At 43.0% G+C, this 16,408-nt stretch overlaps 1 protein-coding gene across 2 annotated transcripts in view; it reads right to left on the minus strand.

Annotated features, from left to right (window-relative positions):
* Positions 1–1,262: 1,262 nt before the first annotated feature.
* rassf3 (Ras association domain family member 3) overlaps positions 1,263–16,408 on the minus strand; it is a 43,525-nt gene continuing 28,379 nt past the window's right edge. The window contains exons 3-6 of one of the 2 annotated variants that reach the window (XM_029247572.1): positions 5,486–5,593; positions 3,496–3,748; positions 1,929–2,044; positions 1,263–1,741 (exon numbers count right to left, since the gene is read on the minus strand). In XM_029247572.1, coding sequence (XP_029103405.1) covers positions 1,592–1,741; positions 1,929–2,044; positions 3,496–3,748; positions 5,486–5,593 — 627 coding nt within the window. In that variant the 3' untranslated portion in view covers positions 1,263–1,591. The remainder of the gene's footprint in view (positions 1,742–1,928; positions 2,045–3,495; positions 3,749–5,485; positions 5,594–16,408) is intronic. The other variant, XM_029247573.1, reaches the window with a different exon arrangement.

Raw genomic sequence — 16,408 nt, forward strand, 5'->3', positions numbered from 1 at the left:
CTTCATTACGAGGTGTCAAGGCAGAATATACTGCCAACTGGTTCGTAGGATGCGTGTTGCTGGGGTGGGCGGCATACAGAAAATTATGGGGTTTTGTGCCCTCTCACTTATTGCTGCAATACTGAGAAAGCAACAGCTATCACATGGCACGCAGTTCACATGCAGGACGTCCATGTGTCCGCAGAGTGCAACGCACTGGTGTTCAGCTTCCATCAAAAGTGGTCAACCAAATTTAAGAAGTCACCTTGAAAGCAGAAACTCAACTTTCCAATTTCAGTAACCCTCAACGTACACTCGATACCAGCATCTACTCGGTCTCAGTCCGACCCACTGGTAAAATACAGGCTGTTTATGGAAAGTTTTGACACCGAAGCTGAATACACCCATAAATGAGCAAGCTGGGTGTCACAGTTCTCTTGGTAACCAAGGTGTCTTACACCCCTTCAAGAGATGCCAGGAATAGGTCTTACTACTTCATTAATGAGAATGCCCCAGACAAACACTCACTAGCCCTCTGGGCCCCTGCAGCCAGCACTCATGAGCAACACAGATATTAAGGCAAACATGCAACACTGGACTCCACAGTACTTTGGCTCTGATACTGCCCTCTTTTCTTTCCAACTTTCTCCTGTACCCACTTGCCAAACTTTTCACTATTCCTTCCATCCATTCAACCACTTGCACCCCATCGCCTCCACAAGGACAGGCTTAAATGATAATTCCACTTAACTTGCCCACTTACTGATCAAACAACTTATTGTCACAGCGTAGTAAAACCACTCTAAGGTGGTTCGACGTTTGCCTGTGCACTAATTAAGTCCTTGCACCCTGCTTAGTCTCTCAAGTTTAATCTGTCACATTCCCTCGAACACGGTCCCAAATTTTATGCAACTTCCTGCAAACTTTACCGAGTGTCATTTCTAAAGCTATTCACGGGCAAAGCGACAACACATCTGTAGCAGCCCTAAAAGCGTCACAGAAAAAAGGCTGAATCTCAGTGTTCAATTAAAAAAAAAAAGAAAAAACTGCTTTTGTTCCCATTTGTCCTTTTGATGTTCAAAGCCAACTTTCAACATCAACCATGATGGAAGAATTTAAAAATAACTAACTATTTGCCAATTCCCCTTGAACTTTTAAATAAAAAAAAAAAAAAAAAAAAAAGCCTCAACCACATAAATTAAAATGAGAAAAATATTTACAAACCATTGCATACACCAATTAAATAAAAATATAAAAGACTCAGTGTTTAAAATTCTTCACGTTTTTTTAAAAAAAAAAAAACTTAAAACAACAGTAAATGATAAGAACATAAGACAGGCAGAAAATGTGAGTGAGAGAGCAAATGTGTGACCACTGCAGCCATGGTGCAGTATGGGAAGTTTCAGAATGTGTCGCTCCAGAGGTCTCCTACCACTGTCACTTTCAAAGAGTATTAACAGAGTTAACAAGGTTTGCAGCAAAGTGCCCTTGTGTTCACCCTGCGTGCTGCATACAACTTATGGGACGTCGAAGCAGCAGGAATCGAGGCTCCACAAACCAATTTCGGGGTGACTCGTACTGCAGTCCGGTCCTGTCGCTACCCCCACCACTTCTACCCGGGGTGTCCCGCTGCCCTTAGCGCCTCCTCGAGCTTCTGCCTGTAGGAGTCATAGCGACTGGTCAAGAGCTGCACCTGCTCTTCCTCCTCCCTGTCCAGGATCCTCAGGAAATTGTGTAGCTCTGGGATCGAGAAGGCATCCCACTGCAGAGAAGGGGAACAGGGCAAGAAAATGAAACCACCACCAGTCAAACTGATACTGCTGTACGGTGCATGACTGTAGCTTATTCTGTTATTACAATAATCTGTTTAAACTAAATGATCACATGCTACTCATCAATATGAAAATTGAGGGCCTCGTCTTACAAGACACTGAAAGTGAGACGCTTACTATGACCTCTCCGGTGGGCTGCTCCCGCAGGACGAAGCTTAAGCTCTCCACGCTCGGTCCTGCCAGGAGACGCAGGAACAGGGGCTGCTCCCCCTCTGCCAGCTTGCATATGTATACTGCAGACACAGAGACATACAGCTGTGTTTTGTGTGTCTCTCTCTCTCTCTCTCACACACACACACACACACACACACACACACACCAGGGGGGGTGCACATACATGTGAGGACAAACAACAGTATGCAAACAGCTGATTTTTGCCTCCATCAGCTAACACACAAGATCAGTCATAGCTTCTCTGCATTTTGAGATTTGCAATGGAAACAGAACAATTCAAGTTGCACTACATTACAACGTTGATACCACATGTATGCTTCCTCGCTTTTATACACGTACACATTACGTTCGGGGTTTGAAGAATGCCGAATGTTGACTCCCTGTGGTTGGGGGCAAGGCAGCAGGCATCTCTCAGTAAGTACATTACTATAAAATTTCTCCCAAAATCTGCTCAGCCCGTCTAGACAGCACATTTAATTAGGGAGCTTATAAGCCCTGTTACCGAGCAACGCGTCTAACAAACGTCCCGTCTGTTCCCGTCAACCTCACTGCCCCCCATCGCTTTTACTATATCATTGCTTCACTCCAGATATTGGTGTACAACAGCTGAGCTGCATTGTTGACAGATGGTGGGGGCTGGTGTGCCATTTTCTGACCGACTTTCTTGCCAAGCACCTGCCACATACTGTGGCGTGTGCTATAGCCCAGCACCATAAAAGTTCATCCAGAAAGACTCTAATCCAAAAGTATAATCCTTGATGTCTTCCGTTATTTTCCTTAGTTTTGAGACATATTTGGATATGGAGCATGCAGTATAAGAAAAACTGCCAGTGCTTAAAATAGTAGTGTGTTCCCAGATTTTTCTTTGAAATATAAAAATCTTTATTAGGTATCAACATAACACTACAACAGAGAGAGCCTCTGCTGCTGTATGTCTCACCATATGGCTGCTGCATTTCAACCATTATCATCAAGTTTCCACTCATGCTGTCAGGGAGACAACATGGGTGGAAACTTGATAATATTGTTTTACATGCAGCAGGAGAGCAACTGGTGACTGTTGCAATGTGTGCATGTATTTAAAATAAAAAAAAAAAAAAAAAAAAGATTAATCTTTAAATGTGGGTGTGGGACAGAGTATTTCACCATGTGTGAGGGGAAGGGTGGGGAAGAGGAATGTGGTGACAGCCAGCAGCAAGTGGCTGGGATTCCCACGTGCCCCCAACCAAGCACACACATATTTCCCGGACCTGTCCCCTCGGGATCCCTGTGGCACTCTGCCATCGTGCTGTAGGGGTAACCCCAACCTTACCCTACCAAGCAGACAAGACAATTTCACACCCACAGGAAACAAGTTCATGTGTCAGAAATGATCGCACATGGACGATACCTTAGAACTTCTCTTACAGGATGACTGCAAAGTTAAGATTTGAATTAGTGAAGGGTTGTAGCCCTCAGGAACTGACAGAAGTAGTATCGCTCTCCCAAAAATTACAACATCAAGCCTCACCCTGGTCCTCTCGCCGACAGCGCTTGAAGAGGGCAAACTTGGCAGGGTTGTCTGCCACAGTGAATTTGTGCAGCAGGGCTTCAATGACCTGTCGGACTGTGTGGGTGCTGCTGATGTGTAGCGTGTTCACGGCCCCCCGGGGCAGGTAGAAAGCCTCCTCGGCACCAGGGCCCCCGGTCCCACTCCGCACAGTTATGGGCCGCCGTAACTCCAGCTGAACCTTGATGAAGCCGGTGTAAACACCACTTGGGTTCTATGGGATACAGAGAGATAAGACTGATTTTACTAGGGTAGTTATTAGATCAAAAAGAGATGTGACATTGTCTTCATGCAGAAAAACAATATTCAGACTTACTTCAGCATAATGCAGATGGAACATGGGCAGTAAATAGCTAGTCTGATCACAATCATTAGCTACAGGTAATTACTAAAAATCTTCAAACTGCACAAAGTGCTATGCTGTACTAGTAATAATAATACTTATTGCTCATGATAATTTAAATATCTTAAGGTTTTTAAGGCTATGGAAGTAAAACCCAAGATGTACAAAGAATTGACTCTAGCGTCAAATTTCAAACTGTCAGAACATTGATCAAGAAAATCAAAGCCTTTTTGAAAGGTGAACCTATGGGGGGGGGTCAACTGAAAGCTGTCCCCTTTATATGACACAGTGTCATGTTCTTCTGCGTATCACATGCCAAAAGAGAAACAAAACAGTGAAATTGAGAAAGGATAGCAAGTTGGAGATTAAATACTATATTTGACCTGAAATATCGACTGCTTGTCTCATTTGTGACTCAGTGCCTCTATATTTGGTAGGTAGTTTTCATAAGTCTCACACGTAATGAAAATAATTTAAAAAAAAAAAAATAAGATCAATGTAATCCATCTGAAAAAGCCTGAAGTTGTGCCCCCAAGTGCATTCTGTTTGTAGAAATAGTTTTAAAATTTACAACAGGAACAGCTGGTAGCTTAACATTTTAAGTTGCTTTGGAATAAAGCGTCATCTGAATGAGTTTTTTAAAAAAAGATTCGATTCATATGCTTTAAACCATGAGCTATACAAAATTTCTCTGCTGCCAAGTAAAGGTGGCCTGCATTTTATTTTCTGCCACTAACAGGCAGTAAAACACAGTCAAAACGGGGGGGGGGGGGGGAAATCACCATACAATGGATTTTGCACATGCATTTTATTCAGCATGTTTTTAATAATATTACATACATCCAAAATTTTGAGAAGCTCTTCCCAACAAATAAACAGGGATATGGGTCTATCATCATCACCTGTTGCTTTAGTTAAGGTAGCAAGATGCTGACAATACTGTTTGTGTTGAATCAGTCACTTAATTGAGGACAATTCTGAGTTACAAGGAGACCTTTGGTCCAAATTCTGTTAGTAAATTAGTAAAATACAAATGTATTCCATTTATGGATTAAAAGCAAGAGACTCCAATGAACACCAAAGGAAAATCTCAAACAGTTGAGCTCTACTCCCAGTACAACCATGTGCAAAAGTTTGGGCACCCTGTCAGTGAGTACTTAGGGGCGATCAGATCAAAAATCTCTGCCTCCAAACATTTCTTGTAGCCAGCTAACAGTCTTTCTATTCTTGTTTTAGGATTTCTTTTAACCACTCGTTCCTGCAGAGGTCTTCTATTTCAGAAATATTCTAAAGTTGTGTCGCATGCACCTTCTGACATCAACCCACATACTTTCAGTACGGTTGTGTAGAGGTTGTTTTAACTTCTTTTTACTGAGGAAAGCATCAAATCAACAAACTATGTAATTTGACTAGCCGTTCCCAAAGTTTGAAAACACAACTAGACAAATACATATACACAGACATTAATGAAACTTGTCTGTGTGTGTATTACTGCTGAGATCATTTGTTCTGAAAACAATTTCACAAAGCTGATCCAAGTGAGCTAGGCTGTTAAATCAACATGCCCCAAAACTCTGCCAAAAAGGATAAATCGAAATGGTTACACACCAGGGTCATTTTAAGATGGTCCTTGACGGAGGAATTGTACAGTTCAATTTTGTGTCGAACCTCTTCCTTGCTGAATTGAGTACGCAGTTCCTTCTCCTTCTCCACATCCTGCACAAATATGGAGGAAAACAGGCGTTATGGACAGCAAGCCACCACTGCAAGAGAAAAATCTTATGCACCAAAAGGAAGGCTAATCATTTTACTTTGCTTTCTATAGATTTGACTGCTTATACAATTGTACAAGGTCCATTTCTCTAATTGGAATACATTCCACACATACTGCCATGACACATTCTTTGAGGTAGATCCAACTTTATGCTGGGCACTTCAAATAAAACTAAACATTCTCTTTAACCTGCTATTAATATTTTGTGGTATTATGAATGCAGCTGTTGGGCATGAGTTACACGCATCATCAAGCAACACCGGTAGCTGCCACACTAACCACGGGACTTCTGATCTGTCAGGCATCGTTAAACATAAGCAGAACACCAGGGAGGACCTCATGGCAGACAGACAAGCTGAAGAAAGAGTCCGAAAAGGATGGGTCAAAAAACAAGACTGCACACAGGAAACCACTTCTACATCTCCACCAAAATACCACACAAACACACACACTCTTCTGATGAGTGTTTTTGAAACACCCGTCCTCACTCGCTCAGGAGAGGCTTGAGGCCCTGCTGTACTCTGCTCTTACATGGTCATGTCCTAGGCTTACACCCCGCCTACATGAGGAGGAGAGGCAGTTGAAGCTATCCCAAAGCACTCACTGGGTACACACAAGCCAGTGACTCCCCCCATATACGGCAAAGCTTTGCCCGCTTTGAGGTGCCAACATGCTGACACGCAGGCACAGTCTCGCAACGTCCTTACAATAACAGAGCTGAGTGGAGACTTGTTTGAAAGAACAGTCATTTCTCTCCCTCTTGTCTGGGAATCCCTGCAGATCTGAGAAATTCCTGAAAACCTGGAAGTTGACAGACACACTTTAGATGTCATTTAGTCCATGGAAACGTCTGACTGAGAAGAGGGGTCTCCCTTAGCATGTTGAAAACGGTTCGAGAGCCCATCAGCAACATTTCAGATCCACTTTGCCACGTCACATCCCACCGAAGAACAAACAGGAGATGTCAGCAGAGCAGGTGCCACCATCTGCAGGACTAGCAAACCAAACACCCGTCTCTGGGATGCCGGTATCACAAAAAGCAGTATTCCTTGTTAAGGGAAAAGCCATGATGTACATACCACCTTTATGACAACACGCACCAGGAATCTCACATCTGTTTCAGACTGTAAACTAACTTTTGAAAACGATTATTGCATTCAGGTTCCAGAACACAGTAAAACAATCGTACTCCCCATCAAAATAAATGGCTGTAACGGTGTCATTCTCTGACTGAACATGTGATGTTTGTACTCATTCACATCCTTGTTTTTTGCCATGCATCATGGAAAGCTATGAAGCTCAAGGAGCTGTGTGCTCATGTTGACCCCTGACCTCCAAAAGCTTATTTTACTGTGTGACTCATCACCAGATTAGAGCAGCACAAGTAATGCGCTCAGACATGCCGAGTACCTTCTCAGTACCACGGTAACAGAAAAAAAGTCAATCCTACAATACAAAATGACACTTCTGTACTTTTTTTTTTTTTTTTTAAAAACACAAGTCTTCCACTGTGTGCACAGTTACAAATACCTCTTTCCCCATTGTGGGGGGAAGGGAGAAAGAAAAAAAAATCTGGATGTTATTTTAAATTTAGTTATTCTAATTTTAATAAAATCAAGCAAGGACTAGAAGTGCTGTAGTGCTTTTATCATCTTTGGACTCATTTTTACAGTAATGATGGCACACTTTTCATGCTGCATGTGAACACTACAACAACACTGCTGCTAGACCAACACACATGCTTTGAACCATTTCCAGCAGAGGAAAAAGCAAAAGGTTGCCGAGGCGGCAAACCGAAACGGTACAGACATGTCAAGGGCAGTACATGATAGTAGGAAGATCCTGAAAGGATTATGAAAATCTCTAGCCCTATTCACTCAATCCTTAATTAGGGCTCATCTCCCATGAATCTCACCTTCCGCCAACCCCTTCTAGAAACCACCTTAAATGGAAACTTGCTGCACAATTATGGGCATTCTTGCAGCGAAGTTCCCAGAAAGAAGTTCTTCATTAGTGCAAACCCTGGCACAATGGGCTTCAGACATTTGAGCAAGTTATTCATGTTCAATAAAAAAACCTTTTGCATTTATTTCTAAGCAAATAAACTATAGTCCTAAATTAAGTTTCTAAACTACATTTTCAAATGTCCTTGTCGCTGAAACCACTGATCCACAACAGATAATCTGTAGGAAGAGGCCAACAGACCTGCTCTGCAGTGTTGCTTAAGCACTGTTAACAGATTGAAGCGCTTCCCCAACATTTCCCAGACAAAAAGAAAACACCAAACGGCACCTTTTTTTTTTTTTTTTAAAATATTAAAGGACCTGCAAACCAGTCAACCACATTCCATTAAAACAGCCCCATACTCTGGACAGGCCTGATCTTCAGAACACATTAAACATTCATTCGCCATCTCTTCACCCAACAAACAAGGTAAAAACTACAATGCATACTATGACTCTTGGCTTCTTTCCTCTGCGGTAAAATGAATGCACACACGTTTTCATTGAAAAAGTGCACTTCCTCTTTTGACTGACTCATCCAAAAGGATGATGTAGACTTTGTGCTCCAAGTACCCATTGAGCAAGACCCCATGATGGCCAGTTCATTCACAGCACATATCTAAGCATACGTTTCAAGGCATGCAACTAAAAAGTTCTGCATGCCAACCCTTGCAAGAAAGCAGTTGAGGGCACGCTGGTAAAGCGCAATGTCTTCATTACATATTGTGGTCATTTCTGTCTTGCTGTAAAAATGCTGCTCATATAAAAAGTCAATTTACAAGGCACGAGGCTCCACCCAGCATGCAGACAGAAGCAAACTTACTCCGCATACACATCAAAAGGGCCTTTCACAATTCACAGGGCAATGGCCTCCAAGTAATGAACTTTTTAATGACCAAACTCTCTCACTCGCAAACAGATACATGGTCTGACAGAGCAGCTAAGAACTGTTTCACTGGAAGAACAGCAGCTCCAAGCATCGGTTAGCAGAGCACAAAACAGTTGTATTTTTAGGCGTTTTTATGAGCCACCAACAAATATGATCGAGGGAAATCATTTTGAAGCAGTGGGTGCTTGCAAAGCGGCAAAAGGAAAAACAGGGTGAGCAAGGAAGGTGTTAACAGGCAGTGCGTGACGGGAGGCAACACAAACATAGCCGATGAGGTAATGTACCGGAGGGGGGAAGGGACTCGCGGCTACTTCCTCTGATCACTTTTTGTCATCGTTACCCTTTACAAAATGTGCAGTGCACAGCAAGTTTGATGGTCAGAAAACCAAGACAACTAGGTGCAGGTCATTTTAAGGGGTTATGTGCCTAAGTATGATTAAAGTGCACAAAAGTATGCAAAGCAACACTAGATACAAAGCGCTGCCCAAAGGCCTTAACGGGGCTAACGTGTGCCGCTGAGGTGCTTTGTCACACGAAGGCCCTACGCCTTAGGCGCTACTCTGACACTGTAGGTTCAGCGATCGCGCACCAAGAGGGCTTCTGCTGTCCTTCTCAGCTCCACAAGATCTGATGCAAGAGCAGGTGGCTTGCCGAAGGGGGCCATCCTCTGGAAAGAACGGCCCGTTCCTCACTACAGCCAGGGGGGCATAAAGGAGGCAGCCATACTCCTCATCGTTGCACAACACAGCAAAATTAATCCACATGGCTCAGAACAGATTTGACCGTTCAGACAGGTTAGCGTGTGAGCAGCGGTTGCGCTTGGCCGTTTTAAATAACCTACAATGCGATGGTCTGCTGTTGCAAAGCTCAAATTTGGCCTGATGTAGCAAGTCAAACCCCACAGCTTCCTCTTAAAAAGCCAGAGGAAGTTGCCCAGGGCCACACCTTTTCCTCCATTGTTAGAATTCCTTACCAAATTGTACACATACACACAACCGGCAGGGCAAGCAGGCTTGTTGTTCCACACACAAACAAACTCTATGAAGCCAAAACATATTGGTAGAAATTAGCAGAACAGAAAATACAGCGCATAGCCCAGTGTCGTTCCTGTACAATCGTGTCTAGGACAGAGGTAAGTCCTGTTTCCGGTGATGAATCTGGAACGGACATACATTGCCGGGTGAAAACCAGCAGCGGCGGCAACACACAAGCAAGAGATACAGAACGACTCAAACCAAGCGTGAACAAAGCAAAATAAAAGGAGACTGTCAGCAGGTCTATTAGCAACCATCTTCATATCACAAGTCAATCTCTGCTTGTATAAATTCTGGAATCTTGGGAGGGACAAACGGGTCCATCCAGTGGCACCTTTCAACAAAACCCTTCATTTACATTCATTTATTTAGCTGATGCTTTTCTCCCAAATGACTTACAATGTTAAAGTACTTAAACTATTCACCCAGTTATACACCTGGGCAATTTTAAGGTGAGTACACTGCTCAAGGGTACTACAGCTGGAGGAGAGGCTTGAACCTGCAACCTTTTGGGTTTAAGGGCAGCAGCTCTAACCACTGCTCTATCGGGTGCCCCACTTTTACAGAGAATGCTTTTCATTAACCTCATTGTGACAAAGCCTGTGCCAGACTCAAGGACAGCGATGCTATGGAGTCAATGGAGCCTTTAAGAGGTTAATCGTCTCCAAAGCCTCTCGCACTTTACCTTCCCTCCTTCCTGTAATCATCTTCTCCAAGTGTCACTTAAGAAATCCAGATAAACAAATTATCACATTATCCAAATGTTGCAGAAGACCAAAGTGGACCACAAATGATACCAAAGGGGAAGACACAAATACAAACACACCCATAATTAGAGGAGTGTTTGCAGGTCGCTTGACTGCCTGTATTTAAACAAAATTACGGGTCCCTGCTTTAACAATGACATCACCTATCAGAGGCAGAAACTGCATTCATCAAACCTGCCTCCATCTTCGCGCCTCTGACTTCTGATGAACTCAACCAGCCACATTTGTCTACTTCTCCATCTGCTGAATTTATGCAATAAGCTGATTCACTGCTATTTTGTCACCCTAATCCATCAGTATTATGTTGAAGTTCATGCGTGGAGTTCGACATCATTTCACAAGCTCCTAAAGCTGTTCAATTTCTTGGCCTTTGCAGCCACAATTTCAAAACTCACAAGTCTGTGACCCAAATGAAATCCATTTGAAATGTTGCACATATCAGAACTCCACATTTGTCACATCTCAGAAATGCTTCCGAAGGCACCAGCACATCAAATTCTTAGGTGTCTTTAAATGATAAACATTTGTGTTGCTCCAGTACACAGGTACACCTTTGGTGGGAGGTGGTGCAGTGAGTAGAGATGCTGTTATAACCAAGTTCTGCTTTCTGGGGTCTTAAATATTTCACTAAAGGTGCTCGGAACCAGGTTTCTGGAAATTTTACGACGAGATGCTGGGACATCAGGTTAAGTCTGATCCTGTGAAAATCTGGATGACATAAGGCCCTGTAAGACCATTGGTAACAAAGCAGTACTCCATGCTTGTGAATCATCCTCTTAAGACATAACTCAAATACAACACAGCACTGCTAAAACTTCCATAACCATTAACTGTGTGGTTAAAATATATGGTGAACATCAACAGTTGAGAACATATCTAAAATACAGGTCACGTGTGAAACATTTCCTTTGTTCAACATATGGAAGAACTTAGTACAGGTTCACCTCACACACACAAACACGGGCGTGTGCGTGTGTGCGCCAACGACACCTGAGAAACAACTGTACTCAGGTAGCCTTCTCTACGTCAGTGCACCATTTGTTGAGGGCTATGAACTGTGCTGTACTCAGTCTTGACATGAATTAACTACACACACACCATTAGGAAGACCTGCACCATCTCACCACATGCCATTTCTCATCCTTTCCCCCTCAATGGCATCAAAGACAAGCCAGGGCTCCAATTCAGAGCCAACAGGCTACACTCATGGCAGCGATTAGCCTTTTTTTTTTTTAAAAGGGAATCAGATTAGCTATATGCCTGCCATGTGTTATCATCTTAGACATGGTCGTGCATCATTAACCTACTAAAATCCATGGCTGACCTGAACGAGGTGGGCATGACCTTTGCCGACTGCAAGCGCTCCTTCTCTCAAAATGCCAAAATGGTATACTCATAAGTCAGTTCAACTTCTGGAACTCTTTCCATTAGCTCTCCGAAAGAGGACCCATAAATTAAGCCTACAGATGAAGGGGCTCCACTCCCCCCCCGGTACTGATGACATGTATTGTGCCGTAACTCGCCTCCTGAGGTAGAGCTGCAGAGTCATCGAAAACAATCTCGGAAACCAGCAGGCTTCAGAACTTGGGATTCCCCACCATTCACTTTGGGTTACCTGAAAAATGTTTAAAGGAGACCCTTTCCCTCTAATTACATACTCTAAGAGAGCCAGGTGTTTCTGGGCACCATAGCTCACACAGATTCTCATGTAGAGAAGTAAAACATCTGGTAGACCAATGCAAAGTAACAATCAAGAAAAGCTGCTTAAAAACGTACCGTAAACAAGGCAACGTTTGATGTGGGGAAAGCACCTAAAGCCAAACCCTGAACCGGAGGTGTCCGAAATGCCGCAACCCTGATCAAGCCTGCACCTCTTCAAAGCCACAGGCCCTAAATACAAATCCTACACAGATGACTCTTGCAGAAATTCCCACAGTGGGGGAAATGTTTTACTCTCAACTGATCACCAGTTGGGGCTGAACATCTTAAGTCTTCACCCTGGATGAAAGCATACCATTACCTTGTCTGAAGAGCAGATGTTGAGGGGTTGGGTTTTCAGTGGCTGTTCAAAATTAAAATCACAGTGGCTTCAACAACTTTTTGTCCATCTTCTGATCTCGTACGCAAGAACGCCAAATTGCATGCCTAAAATTGCATGAAAAGACTGTGGGTGATCAGATCAGACAGCATTTTCTTTTTTTGGCAATTCCTAAGAACTGCCATCATTAAGTCCGTCTCGATGCCACAGCTGAGAGGCTTTGCACAGAGATTGCTGGAGTGTTTTGGCACACTTGGAGCAATGAGGACCAACAGGTTTTTTTTTTTTTTTAAATCTGCTCCAAGGCTTTGCACCGACTGATACTCCCTTCCAAAGTGTACCATTACATGCTTAAATGCAACCCCTTATTTAACTGAAGAACGTGGGAAAATCATCTGGAATATGGCAGCACTCTATTAATATGCTGAGATTCTGAATCAGAGGCATGTACACACAGGTTTATGAAATCCACAGAGAATCCTTGAACATTTACTATTCGGTGCAAAAAGTCAGAACAACAAGGCATTTAAAAAAAAAAAAAAAAAAACCACAACAAGTCTTGCTAGAAACAATGGTGGGCTCGGACTGCAGGAACAGAGGAATTCAATGTGTTTTGGAACAAATGACTCCTACAAAGTGCTTTCTATTACAAAAGCCCAGATTCTGTGTTGTTCCAATAGCTGCTATGACAAGATTATCAGCAGGAACTCTAAAGGCCTAACCAGCTTTCAGGGACAGGACTGCCTGCCATGCCTTTGTTTGCAAAGCCATATTAAGCTCTGCTGAGTGAACAGAGCAGGCACAGCGTCGTGGAGCTCACTTTTCAAACCAACAGTGTTCGCAGCACTTGCTGACATTGTGCTTGTTCTCTGTCTCCAACAGTTTTGTGAATTGCAGTTTCAGCCTTTCCAACAGAAGTAAGGGAAAAGGCCCATGCTCTATGGCTTTGCTTAACGTCGGCTCCATTCCCTCCGGTTGGCCGACTGTAAACACGCGAGGCCCGCCGGGGATCCGTCTTCAAAGCTCTCGACGCCAGCGCAGCCCACTCTGCCACCCACACACTTAACATTTCCTCATGCCTTACCATTTTCATCAAATCAACAATGTGCTCCCCAAAAACATTAAATGGTAACCACCGGTTACCACCAAATTAAGACTTCAAAGACCTCCCAGTAATAAACCCTCACTGTCCGGTACACAGACACCAGTCCATTTAAACACTGTTCTTTCTTCACCCAACAACACGAAGAGAAACCATTGAAAATGACTCGACTGCATCAATCTATAGCGCCTGTTTCCCACTTTGAACGAAGGGTGTGTCTACACTTTCAGTTCCTGCAGCTCTTCTGATGTCAACCAAGTGAAAATGTGAACTCTGTATAAGCTGAACTTCTTTCCAAAAGATTCAATGACTGTCTCACAGCAATGAAAATGGGGCAGAACCGTGACTGAACCACTGCCAATCTAAAGGATGCCCGCATAGCACGGCCTGTTTCAGCAAACAACAATAAGAACTAACAGGTTTCTGAAGGGCTGTAGGCATTTACATTTTACTGCTGCACAGAAAAAAAATTAGGAAAAAAAAATCTGTCTCATAATAAGGGGGGGGCTATCGGGCTCCTTTGAAACATTAGATAGGTGCAGAAGTTTAAATCTGCTGACAAAAATAACATCTTTCTGGATCCACATGGTGTACTTATTTTAAAGACTCAAATTACTAAACATTCTGTCTTTCATGTTCTCACACAGAAAAGAAAAAATGGAGGGGAGCAAACAAAGCATAACCCCACATCTGAGTAAGACATAACTTCAACAAGGCCAGAAAAGTTACTTATAGGACATAAATATATACAGCTGCCAATGTTATATAATTTACACTATCAGACAGCAGTCATTTTAAAAAACATTGAACTTGAAGATCGCACTGAGCAACTGCAGCTCAGGACTGAAATCGGAGCAGAGAAAGATTACGAAATACCCAGGAATACTGACAGGAGACTGGAATGCAGGGTGGGTAAAAATGGACAGTATCATCACCCACCAGACTGTACAAAGGGCAACTACAGGTGCACCGTAGCTCTGCATTCTCCGCATAAAACTGGTTCCTTGCACCACCGCAAACACAATGAGATAGGAGAACAAGCACACTTGTGGTTTGTCCAGATGCGCTACAGGAACTAGTTTGACTGGAATACGAACGACCAGATTAAAGCCAAAAATCCTTGCACACTGATGAGTTAAAAAAAAAAAAAAAAAGTGAATGTCCCCAAAGCATCAATGTTAATGCACAGTATCTGAATATAGAAAAGGTAATTGCAACGATATATGGAAGTTTTCTTCCCCTATAAAGAGATGTTCCTGCAATTTCCAAAACGCAGCAACAGCAACTGTTGCACGTATATTTGGAAGAACCACCAATGACCTTCTTACCACCTTGAAAACACTCATACACACCAAGCGAACAAGATCGTTTCAGGTGCTTCTACACGGACACCTACCGCCCTGGCTAGGCGGGAATTAAAACATGCTTAGCGTAGACATGTTTGCATTCTCTAACCATTATATGCACACAGACACAAAGTGAACACCAGTGGTTTTCATTGGCAAACAAAGCACTCCTTCAGCACCACAACAGCACAAAACCACCAGGCCACTCTGTGTTTAAAAAAAATAAAAAAAAATAAAAAAAAAATAATAAAAAAAAATTCTACTACATATCCACTCATAAGTCTTAACTTCAGACAACGTTTCACAAATGGGAAACAAAGGAGTCGAAGAATTCAAGGGGGGAGAAAAAAAAAAAAAAAAAAAAAAAAAAGTCATGCAAATTTAAAGTACGGCAAAAACTGAGTCAATGTAGCACCTGCTCTAAGACAGCAGCTAAAAGGCTTCCGCGCTGACGACGTATATTGAACAAAAGGAAATGAGCAGCAGTATGACAACAGCAGGAAAGTAAGAATGTAGACATTTCATCTTGTGTTTAAGAAGCACACACTGTAAAGGCCTTTTGACCTTAAAAGACAGAGGAATGATGAAAGGGGAACGATCTTAACTGCTCAGCTGACAATTTAGAGACATGCAACTGAAGTTTAAGGAAACCATTTTACTAAGGGGGGGTAGTTTCAAATTCCAGAATTATCATTCAAGTAGAAGAACTGTAACATCAGCAATTCATTCTGTTCTGAACAATGACCAATTAAACATTTGCATGGTTTAAGGTGAATTTTCATAATTTTCCATAAGCACAGTGGCAAAGGGACTTTCTCTCTTATGCTGATATTTCATAAACAATACAGCCCATTGACCAACTACTCTGAGCAGAGCTGGGGGTGGGGGGTAAACCATAAATGCCTCCTCAGCAAAATGTGCCTTGCAGCTCCCATGAGCCACTTCAAGCACACGAAACACTCCTGTCTGTCTGTGTGTGTGTGTGTGCGCGCGCGCACTTCTCTGACACACAGCAAAATCAGTGAACTTTAAAGTAACTTGTCATGTACACAAAAATGTGTTCATCTTAGAGGTTCGGTCACAAGTACTAAGTAGGAAGGGATGAGAAGGACCCTCCACTTACATAAAGTTAAGAGGGAATCTTCCCCAATGATGTGGCAAACTCCTAACTCCATAATTAAAGCTTCCCATTATCTGGACACACAGCAATTTCCAGGTGACACACACACACACACACACACACACACACACACACACACACACACACACACACACACACAACGTCGTCTGTGTCAAGGTACAGCTGAGCTCTTTTAGTGATCATGGCCAGATTGACTCGTAACAAAAGCAGCTTCTGCAACGACTATACGCGACCCTGACGTCTCCCTTCCCGTTTACTCATGTTAAATGACTCATTGTGCTCAAAAAGATCCATCGTCGCCCACAAAAGCAGGTGTAAAACAGCGGAGTCTCGCGGCCCCCACCTGCGTTAATGAAACGTGCGGCGCGGGGCGGGGAGCAAGAGGGGAAAAAGAAAAAAAGAGAGGGGGGGGAAAAAAAAAAAAAAAAAAAAAAAAA

The sequence above is a fragment of the Scleropages formosus genome, chromosome 21 (assembly GCF_900964775.1).
Source record: "Scleropages formosus chromosome 21, fSclFor1.1, whole genome shotgun sequence".
Lineage (NCBI taxonomy): Eukaryota > Metazoa > Chordata > Actinopteri > Osteoglossiformes > Osteoglossidae > Scleropages > Scleropages formosus.